The sequence below is a fragment of the Bufo bufo genome, chromosome 6, assembly GCF_905171765.1.
Source record: "Bufo bufo chromosome 6, aBufBuf1.1, whole genome shotgun sequence".
NCBI classification, from domain to species: Eukaryota; Metazoa; Chordata; class Amphibia; order Anura; family Bufonidae; genus Bufo; species Bufo bufo.
Window position 1 is genome coordinate 205,281,292 of NC_053394.1, and position 11,631 is coordinate 205,292,922.

Genomic DNA, 11,631 nt, shown 5'->3' on the forward strand with positions numbered 1-11,631 from the left:
TGAAAGTTCCTCAAATAGATCACTTATGATAGTGACTTGTCTCCGGTGTATGTGGACACTATAGCCCAATAGTCCCTCCAAAGGGTGCTTCCAGCTGTTTAGTATAGCCACCCAGGCAGAAAAGTTGTGGCGTGATCAGTGTCCAAAACAACAGTTCAGGTTCCTACCTGGTTCCTAGTAGCACAACCCGCTGTGTGGTATCTTGTGGTCCTTCCACAAGACGAGCGATGCCGGCTGTTCAGGAAATGACTCACAGGGGCCTAAAAAAGTCACCTGATGGGATACACCCAAAGCTATTAAAAGAGCTCAGCGGTGAACTAGCAAAACCATTAACAGATTTATTTAACCAATCACTGGCAACAGGAGTCGTCCCAGAAGATTGGAAATTAGCAAATGTTGTGCCCATTCACAAGAAAGGTAGTAGGGAGGAATCGGGCAACTATAGGCCAGTAAGCCTGACATCAATAGTGGGGAAATTAATGGAAACCATACTTAAGGAGAGGATTGTGGAACATCTAAAATCCCATGAATTGAAAGATGAAAAACAGCATGGGTTTACTTCAGGGAGATCATGTCAAACTAATCTTATTGATTTTTTTGATTGGGTGACTAAAACAATAGATGGCGGAGGTGCAGTAGACATCGCTTATCTAGACTTCAGTAAGGCTTTCAATACTGTCCCACACAGAAGGCTTATCAATAAATTGCAGTCTTTGGGCTTGGACTCCCATATTGTTGAATGGATTAGGCAGTGGCTGAGGGACAGGCAACAGAGGGTTGTAGTCAATGGAGTATATTCAGACCAAGGTCTTGTTACCAGTGGGGTACCTCAGGGATCTGTTCTGGGACCCATATTGTTTAATATCTTTATCAGCGAAATTGCAGAAGGCCTCGATGGTAAGGTGTGTCTTTTTGCTGATGACACAAAGATTTGTAACAGGGTTGATGTTCCTGGAGGGATACACCAAATGGAAAAGGATTTAGGAAAACTAGAGGAATGGTCAAAAATCTGGCAACTAAAATTTAATGTGGATAAGTGCAAAATAATGCACCTGGGGCGTAAAAACCCAAGAGCAGAATATAAAATCAGTGATACAGTCCTAACCTCAGTATCTGAGGAAAGGGATTTAGGGGTAATTATTTCAGAAGACTTAAAGGTAGGCAGACAATGTCATAGAGCAGCAGGAAATGCTAGCAGAATGCTTGGGTGTATAGGGAGAGGCATTACTAGTAGAAAGAGGGAGGTGCTCATGCCGCTCTACAGAGTAGTGAGACCTCATTTGGAGTATTGTGCTCAGTACTGGAGACCATATCTCCAGAAGGATATTGATACTTTGGAGAGAGTTCAGAGAAGAGCTACTAAACTGGTACATGGATTGCAGGATAAAACTTACCAGGAAAGATTAAAGGACCTTAACATGTATAGCTTGGAAGAAAGACGAGACAGAGGGGATATGATAGAAACTTTTAAATACATAAAGGGAATCAACAAGGTAAAAGAGATGAGAATATTTAAAAGAAGAAAAACTGCTACAAGAGGACATAGTTTTAAATTAGAGGGGCAAAGGTTTAAAAGTAATATCAGGAAGTATTACTTTACTGAGAGAGTAGTGGATGCATGGAATAGCCTTCCTGCAGAAGTGGTAGCTGCAAATACAGTGAAGGAGTTTAAGCATGCATGGGATAGGCATAAGGCCATCCTTCATATAAGATAGGGCCAGGGGCTATCCATAGTACTCAGTATATTGGGCAGACTAGATGGGCCAAATGGTTCTTATCTGCCGACACATTCTATGTTTCTATGTCTTGCGTCGCACGTCTCAGGCCGATGACGTCACAGTATCACGGGATTCAAACAGGCAAGTATAGTGCCTGATCGGCGGCGTCCGTTACTACACACTGGATCTGTAGTTATTAGCTGAAAATCTTTATCGCATGGCCATGCAATTTACAAGAAGGTCCAGTAGGTTAGGTGGGCGCTTTCTCCTTTCTTTCTTCAGACGCGTTTTGGAGCGTCTACACCCCTTCCTCAGTGGTTTATTCGCTTACAATTGTATCTAGTTTTCAGCTGTGATGAAGACTAGCTGTTTCCTGTTTTGCACTGTCAAAATAAGCAATGATACTGCAGAAATACTGTGTATAATGCTTTACTTCTATACAAGGTTCTGTATTTGGCATGTTTTGCTTTGCTTGGATGTGTTGTATCAAATATGTACCTACAGCGCATTGTAAAAGTTAGTTCATACATTTCCTAACTTGACCCCCCTTTTCCCCACCCAAGTGCATGACTATAAAAGCATGGCCTTTTTCCTCTAAAGTGAAAGACGTGGCACGTTCCAAGACATTTGAATATTTCTACATAGCTCTTTTTTATTTCTCCATACACCCTGTATAAATGTCCACATGACAAATTCCAGGATGGCCTTTACACTTACAAATTGTTTTTCGTTGTCATGCTGTGTAATCATAAAGGAGTTTTGCAAAGATATTGATGACCATTCCTCAGGATAGGTCATTTAATATTAGATTGGTGGGGATCCGACTCCACCCTTCTGCACATTCGCTGCAAATGAGATGGCACACAGGTAATTTTGAAGTAGAAACAGTTCTTGCGCAAGTGCTGCTACCACTTCAAACATCTGGTCAATAGGGTTGCTGGGAGTAGTACCCCTGACAATCTGATATTGATGACTGATCCTGATGAGAGGTCAATATCTTTATACTGCACAACCCCTTTAATTCATTATATTGAAATATTGTACTAATTGATCCTTCCACTCCACAGGTGATGAAGTGGTGTCATTCCCTGTATTAGAAATTGACCAGACTAAAATTGTAGATACCAATGGAGCAGGGGATGCTTTTGTTGGAGGTAAGTTCCTTTGTTTTCTTCAAGAAGGGAATAATGTTAATTGTCAGTTATGGCCTCCAAAATAAAGACTCAAACACAGATCCATATTATGGCTCAGTTTTGTACAAAGCTGTAGTAGATCTGCCATACAAGTGCATGAATCCTCTACTGTATCGCAGTATGCATCCAGTTATATACGATACACCAAACAAGTAACCACGCGTTAGTGAATAATAGAAAATATACACTATTTATTGCAAACATCACATAATATAATAACATCAATGCGGATAAAAGCAGATCCTAAGCAGCAGCACATGGTAGGTCATGCACCAAAACAGCAATACATACATAAATATAACTACTATACTTGTACTTAACTTTTATTTATAATCACAATAAAATAAAATTACATCTAATTGATGTGTAGAAAGCTATCAACGGTAAACGAAGGGCAGTAAAAGGCTGAGAAACTGGGATACAGGGAATAACTGTCCCTAAACTTTCCCCCCACAGCTGCTCAGCCCAGAGATGCACCTTAATGGTAGGTGTACTCTGTCCGCGTACCTAGGACTAAACTGTCCTTGAAAAAGACCCTATTATAAGATGTAATTGCAAGATGTATCCCGATTTCACAGGTTCCAATGCGTTTCCCCCTCTTAATGCAACAGAGGGTTCATCAAGGGACAATACCTGAATGGGTCAATACAGAAAATGTGTGCGGCCTCTTAATGGACTAACAGCGCATTGATATAGGGGCAAAACGCCCAAAAATGGAACCAGTGGTACACATATGTACGCCTAAGATACAGAGTTATGGCAAAACAATTCGGTAGAGTTGTAACCAACAGATAGAAACAACATTAGTCACAGTCCTTTTAGCTTTCATACTATTCAACAGTGCAGGAACTAATATTACATGCACCATATATTCATAAAATGCTGAGTTTGAAACAGAGGGGTTATAAACAAACCAATCAATGAGACCATAATCACAATTGCTTGATGGTCATAATGTGACACAATGCATGGGCTGATATTATATATTATATATATGAATAGGAGTACATGTGTGTACCACTGGTTCCATTTTTTTGCGTTTTGCCCCTATATCAATGTGTTGGTTCATTAAGAGGCCTCACACTTTTTCTGTATTGACCCATTCAGGTATTGTCCCCTGATGAACCCGCTGTTGCATTAAGAGGGGGAAACGCGTGGGACCTGTGAAATTGGGATACATCTTGTAATAGGGTCTTTTCAAGGACAGTTTAGTCCTAGGTACGCGGACAGAGTACACCTACCATTAAGGTGTATCTCTGGGCTGAGCAGCTGTGGAGGGAAAGTTTAGGGATAGTTGTTCCCTGTATCCCAGTTTCTCAGCCTTTTACTGCCCTTCGTTTACCGTTGATAGCTTTCTACGCACCAATTAGGATGCTTTATCCAAGTTGTAATTTTATTTTATTGTGATTATAAATAAAAGTTAAGTTTTAGGTCCTTGCCCTCAGTGATGCATTATATACATTAGCAAGGATCAATTGCCAATATACGTTCAGTGATTACTATCCTTGTAGCTTCACACAACCGACCAAAAGTACAAATGTAGCAGGGTTAACACACATACTCTTAACTCATTGCGTTATCTTGAAACAAGCCATTGAAAAGCAATTGAAGGTGTTTGCTTAATGCATTTAGTTTAGATAACACATCTCATAAAACATCCATACATCAATAGAACTAAGGTCCATTAGACAATGTCCAATATAGTAATACGACTGCAAAAATGCAAGGTGGATAAAACATCCAACAAAGTGTATAGTACCGACCGCGAGATGGTGCAGCCTCCAATGACTCCTCAGTTATATACGCAGATTGTTTTCTGATTCTTTGTGAACCCAACAGAGAAGAAATCTGTGTGGTGGTATTCTCCTAAAAGAATGCCTTTTTGAGCAGGATATCTCTGTACACACTTAGTCTGTCACAGAAGTGCACGAAGTAGTTGCATTGACTCTGCTTCTAGTGTTCATTACACCCATATCTAAGCAAGACTGCTATACCCCTAATTAACACTGCTCCTATGTCCACAGCAGCCTCTTAATAGTGATTGGTGGGGTTTCTCTGCACATGAACGTAACAAATACTACATATTAGAAGGGAGAAATGTGTGCACATAATTACTTTTGAGTCTCATTAACCCAAGTACCAGTTTTCTTATTGTCTTTTTATTTTGAACAGTAGCAAATGCCTTTATAAAAGTTTGGATGTAAACAGATGTACTCGAACACGTTTAGAACTTGGTGTATCTATCATTGTAGCTGGTCACTGTGTGAGAAATGCCAGCTTAGCATTTCTTTGGCATCTTTCTCCTGATCCACAAGTCTGCTTCATACTTTGCACTCGTTTACACCAGCCCATTCTATTCATCTTTTGTATTTTACTACGTACATTTTGCCCTACATAAACTGTATTCTTTTTCACATATATTGTTCATTTGGTTTCCTCATTGTTTTGTGATGTTGAGCAAATTTGTTGTACCGTTTGATAATCCTGCTTGCAAATCTGCTGTCTGCTAGCACCTTGTAATGTTCCATCCCTTTAATTCTTCTGTGTATATATACCTTCACTTTTATTTGTATCTGAGGAATCTGATGGTTAAATGCATTGTGCTTATTCTCTATTTTTCTTTTACCAATAGATTTGTTTTACCCTGGAAAGGCAGCGTCCCAAATTATCTTTCATCTATCTATAATGTGCACTCCTGGGAAAAATTCACACAATAGTTGCTCTTTAACTAATCAAGTTGTTTTAGCAGGACTATGACCATGTTGAGGCTGGGCATATCCACGACCATTTAGAGTACATGTTCATGAGGGTTTTCAGAGAGGCTTCTCCACACATTTTAGAAATATGCACATGCTGCTTATTTTCAAGTCTACGTCATGCTTATGATGTTGTGGTAGAGTTGTGAATTTCACCCTTTCAATGTAGAAATCTGTAGCATAATCTGCTGCAACACACACAGCCTATGTACACTAAGCCTTTATTTTAAAAATGCCAATATTTTATTGTGGATGCTTGTTGATTTTTGAGCTTCTTGAAGTGAACATGTCACATTAATAAAGCAGTCCAATCTGCAGACATCATGTTATAGAGCAGGATGTGCTCACTCACACAGGGAAGACTCTGTGAGTTAGCCCAACCACATGACTCCTAAGCCCAGAATGAGTAGGTATTTAAATGGAGTCTGTCACCAACCTGACCGGTTTTAAACCGAGCACATAGTTCATTGGGACACAAAGACATGACACATTTTTCAGATCATCCAAGTCACCCAAAAAGTAGATTTTATGATATGCTAATGAGCCGTCATAAGTGCCCAGGGGCGGAGAATTTACTGAAAGTGCCCAAGTTCCCCTGCCTCACTCGCGCCTAACTCCACCCCTCAGTAAACTACAGCCAGCCCGGTGGCTGTGACATCATATTTCCCTATAGGCCGTTCGCGCATCGCTGCTGGGCTCAAGCATGCGCAGTGTTCTGCCCACTGTGGGCAGAGGCACCGAGATATGCAGTGCGCATGCACAAAGTAAGGCAGGGGAACTTGGGCACTTTCAGCAAACTCTCCGCACCTGGGCACTTTCGACGGCTCATTAGCATGTCATAAAACTACTTTTTGGATGATCTGAAAAACTAAATAAAGGTACCATCTGTGTCAGGTCTTTGTGTCCCACTTAACTATGTGATCGGTTTAAAACTGGTCAGGTTGGCGACAATCCCTATGACGTACTACTACGTCATGGGAACCACTGCGTTCCCGCAATTTGACATAATAGTACGTCATAGTGATCACGTGGGCATCGGAGCGGTGCACGCGCGCGATCACTGCAGGGGCCCGGCAGTCCGTGGTAGCCGGGCCCCTGCTGTATCCGCCGGCATCGCTGTAAAAGCCGATGCCTGTGGATTAACCCCTTCTATGCCGCGGTCCGCACTGACCGCGACATAGAAGGGGTTTGTGTCGGATGTGTGATCGCATAGAGTCCCCGCGCTGCTGTGGAGGGGACCCGATGCGTCACAAGGCAGCCCGATGCCGTGCAGAGGCTGCCCAATGCCTTGCATGGCATCGGGAACTGCCTTCTACGGGTGTCGAGGAGATCCAGCCTCAGGCTGGGTCTCCTAGGCAACCTGTTCGTGTACTACTCACTGTAGTACACGAACAGGCAATGCATTACAATACAGATGTATTGTAATGCATTGCAGAGGGGAACAGACCCCCAAAAGTGAACATCAGAAATAAAGTAAAGAAAAAAGTCAAGTGTTTTTAATAAAATTTATAAAGTAATAAACTTTATAAATTAAAAAAGAAAAAAAACGCCCCTTTTCCCTTATTTTATAATAAAAAACAGATAAAACAAACAAAACCCACACATATTAGGTATCGCTGCATCCGTAATGACCGGCTCTATAAATATATTGCATGATCTACCCTGTCTGATAGACACCATAAAAAAAATTAAATAAAAACTGTAAAAAAAAAAAAAATTCAATTTTTGTCAACTTACATCACAAAAAGTGCAACACCAAGCGATCAAAAAGGCGTATGTCCCACAAAATGGTATCAATAAAACAGTCACCTCATCCCGCAAAAAATGAGCCCCTACAATCGCCAAAAAATAAAAAAAATATAGCGCTCAGAACATAGAGATACTAAAACATAATTTCTTTTGTTTCAAAACTGCTATTATTGTGCTAAAGTGAAATACATTAAAAAATATATACATATTAGATATCGCCACGTCAGTAACAACCAGCTCTATAAAAATATCACATGACCTAACCCCTCAGGTGAACACTGTAAAAAAAAAAAAAAACATTACATCACAAAAATTACAGCAAGGGATCAAAAAGACGTATGCCCCCCAAAATAGTACCAATCAGACTGTCACCTCATCCCGCAAAAAATGAGACCCAACCTAAGAGAATCAGTCAAAAAATAAAAAAAAAGCTATGGCTCTCAGACTATGGATACACTAAAATATCATTATTTCGGTTTCAAAGATGCTATTATTGTGTAAAACTTAAATAAGAAAAAGTAGACATATTAGGTATTGCCACATCCGTAATGATCTGCTCTATAAAAGTCACATAACCTAATCCCTCAGGTAAATGCTGTAAAAAAAATTGTGCCAAAACATCCATTTTTTTGGTTACCTTGCCTCACAAAAAAAACGTAATATAGAGCAATTAAAAATCATATGTACCCCAAAATAGTACCAATAAATCTGGCACCTTATCCCGTAGTTTCCAAAATGTGGTCACTTTTTTGATTTTCTACTTGAGTTGGTATCTAAAAACCAGTTCAGCTAAATCTGCCTTCCAAAAACCATATGGCGTTCCTTTCTTACTGCGCCCTGCTGTGTGCCCGTACAGCAGTTTACAATCGCATGTGGGGTGTTTCTGTAAACCGCAGTCAGGCTAATAAATATTGAGTTTTATTTGGCTGTTAACCCTTGCTTTGCTACTGGAAAAAAATAGATTAAAATGTAAAATCTTCATCTCCATTTTCCATTAATTCTTGTGGAACACCTAAAGGGTTAACAGAGTTTGTAAAATCAGTTTTGTATACCTTGAGGCGTGTAGTTTCTAGAATGGGGTCATTTTTGGGTGGTTTCTATTATGTAAGCCTAACAAAGTGACTTCAGACCTGAACTGGTCCTTAAACAGTGGGTTTTGGAAATTTTCTGAAAAATTTCAAGATTTGCTTCCAAACTTCTAAGCCTTCTAATGTCCCCAAAAAATAAAATGTCATTTTCAAAATGATCCAAACATGAAGTAGACATATGGGGAATGTAAAGTAATTACTATTTTTGGAGGTATTACTATCTATTATAAGTGTATAGAAATAGAAATTTGCTAATTTTTCTAAATTTTGGGTAGATTTGGTATTTTTTTTATGAATAAAAATGATTAAAAAAATGTACTCATTTTTACCACTGTCATGAAGTACGATATGTGCCTGTATAAGTAAAAGCAATTTAAAGTTGTTACCACATAAAGTGACATGTCAGATTTGCAAAAAATGGCCTGGGCAGGAAGGTGAAAACAGGCCCGGGGTTGAAGGGGTTAAATAAAGAAAATGCAGGTTATAATCTCCCTAAATTATATATCATTCTACTCAGCTCCTGATCTGTTGCCACATTCAGTCTTTAAAAGGGTTCTGCTAAGTATTAAAGTTAGGCAGCAGTCAGCTCCATACAGCATGAATGAAGTGAAAGGGCGCATGCTTGGCCTGCCACTCCATCAGGATGGGGACGTGGAACCCCCATTCTCAGGATTAGTGTGGGTCTCAGTGGTCAGACCCCCAGAGATCAGTTAGTTATCAACAAGAGAGGGGGATAATGTTATTACTTGCCACTTCTTTCTTTTACGATTTATGTTCTCAAACTTTTTTTTTTTTTTGCTTTTCAGGTTTTCTCTCTCAGTTGGTGTCTGACAAACCCATTGAAGAGTGTATCCGAGCTGGCCATTATTCTGCCAATGTGGTTATCAGACGGGCTGGTTGCACTTTCCCAGAAAAACCAGACTTCAAATAATTAAAAGGAGAAATCCTACGAGCCACATACCAGTACCTTGAGGTCCCTACATCTTCACCATCTCCTTTTCACAGACAGATTAAAGAAACTTGTATTTTCATTTGTCACCTCCAACAAATTGTAATATGTACTCCCTACCGCCCCATATCCCCACCATACATTTCTACCTCTGCACCATTGACTCTCATCTGGTATTTGGGGAGGGAAATGTTTGAAAATATGCTTGTGACATAATATTTAATTTACCAAATCAAAAGTTATATTCTTAAAGGGATTTTCAGATGAAAGGTGTAGAATAATCTTGCATGTATGCCATAAGTGTCTATAAGGAGGATGTGCCAGCTATAGGATCTACGTCAGTTGTGAAACCTTGACCCCAATGTTGTACATGGCTAGCTATTCACATCCTCTGTTTTTAGTAGTACCTTTTATTGCAAAATAGAGGTCCAGGAACCCATGTTTTTTTTATATGTGGGAGACCCAGAGGTGCGATGTTCAGCTAATAGACTTATGGTATATCCTTTGCCTATATCATAAATATTGTTTGTCGTAAAACCCCTTGAACATAATAATGTTTACTGTAAAAATTACCCAATTACACATTGCTTAATGCTGTTTTGAAAGTTCCTATGCAGGCCTGTTCGACACTGCTGTTATGAGTTCCAGCAGGCTGTTCCGGCACTGTCAAATGTTACTTGAATTGCCATTGGCCCTGTTGACTATAATGGGGTCTGGCGTAGAGCCAGCCGCTACCTGGCAAATATGGTATGATTCGGCCGGACCAGATTATAGTCAAGGGGACTGGCGGGCATTCTGGTTACAGCCAGCAATGCCAGATCCAGAGAGTTCCAGCAGGCTATTCTATGTTGCAACAGCCTGCCAGAACTTATAACTCATGTCCGTGTGAAACAGGTCAGTCAGTTATAGCCCTTTATAGATAAAGGTATTTATATGTGTAAGTCTCTAAATTGGTACAAAATCACATATTGGTGACCCAGGTGCTTCAGAAAAGGGATTAAATGGAATGAAGTACACACACACACTCATGGCTAGAATTTACGACTTTCATATGTACAGTGCAGAGTTGGCATCTCCTTACCACCGTATTCCACTGTCCATAGTTCTCATACTAATTTAAGTTCTGGTGCTGAGTGATCGGTTTATGCAGACTTAGTGAACGATGCAGTTTATATAATTTTTGTAATCCGATTACTTTCTTTCAACAGTGTCCTCAAAATCCTCCATGTAAGCTATAAATGATTGTTTTCTTTATTTAATGATGGTATAAATACTGTCCGAATCGGGTACAGAATTATTCAAGCAGGATTGCTTTGATTTATTACACATGGTATGCCAAAATGTATTTTAAATCCAAGCATGGTCAATGGACAGCAGCAACACTTGTGCTAAAAGTTGTTTGCTACTTGCCTGTTGCAGTGAATGGATAACAACGCACAGTTTATTAACAATTAAGAAAGCTTTTGTCTTTTTCCGCTCCCTGCCTTTTTTATTAGTAAGTGATGTTAGCACAGTCTCGTCTCTGTGATACAATGTGTAATTTGATACTGACAAATAAAATAGAATTATTCAAATTTCTCCTCTTTGCTCTGTTTTTTTCATGAAGCTGCGTGTGAGAGGATGTATGAGATATATAGATGACATTTTTCTGGTTTGGAAAGGCAGAGGTACAGCCCTGGCCACAGCATGCTTGCTGCTTGTTCCCTGCAGCACTTCCTTAACCCCTTAAGGACCTAGGACGTACCGGTACGCCCTATTTCCCGAGTCCTTAAGGACCTAGGACATACCGGTACGCCCTATTTCCCGAGTCCTTAAGGACCGAGGACGTACCGGTACGTCCTGACTTAAAATCTGTATTCCGGCGCCCCAGGGGTTAATTGGAACGGGATTTCGGCTGAAATCATTCAGCCGGCATCCCGTAACAATGCAGGGGGGGGTCATTTGACCCCCCCGTATCGGCGATCGCAGCAAACCGCAGGTCAATTCAGACCTGCGGTTTGCTGCGCTTTTTGCAGTTTCTGATCGCCGCGGTCCCTGACCGCGGGGATCAGAAACTTTAGAGTGGCTAAAATCATTAGGCGGTGGGGGCGTTGCGGGAGGCGGGCGGTGCGGCAGGCGGGATCGCGATCCCCCGCCCGCCTCCCCATGAACGATCGTTGGCTTCTAGTGGGTATACCA

General features: G+C 40.6%; 1 protein-coding gene across 2 annotated transcripts in view; it reads left to right on the forward strand.

The window, feature by feature from the left end:
* ADK (adenosine kinase) overlaps nt 1–11,031 on the forward strand; it is a 448,015-nt gene extending 436,984 nt beyond the window's left edge. For both annotated transcript variants that reach the window (XM_040434741.1, XM_040434742.1), the window contains exons 10-11: nt 2,786–2,872; nt 9,311–11,031. In XM_040434741.1, the coding sequence (XP_040290675.1) occupies nt 2,786–2,872; nt 9,311–9,435 (212 nt within the window). In that variant the 3' untranslated portion in view covers nt 9,436–11,031. The remainder of the gene's footprint in view (nt 1–2,785; nt 2,873–9,310) is intronic.
* Nucleotides 11,032–11,631: the final 600 nt, after the last annotated feature.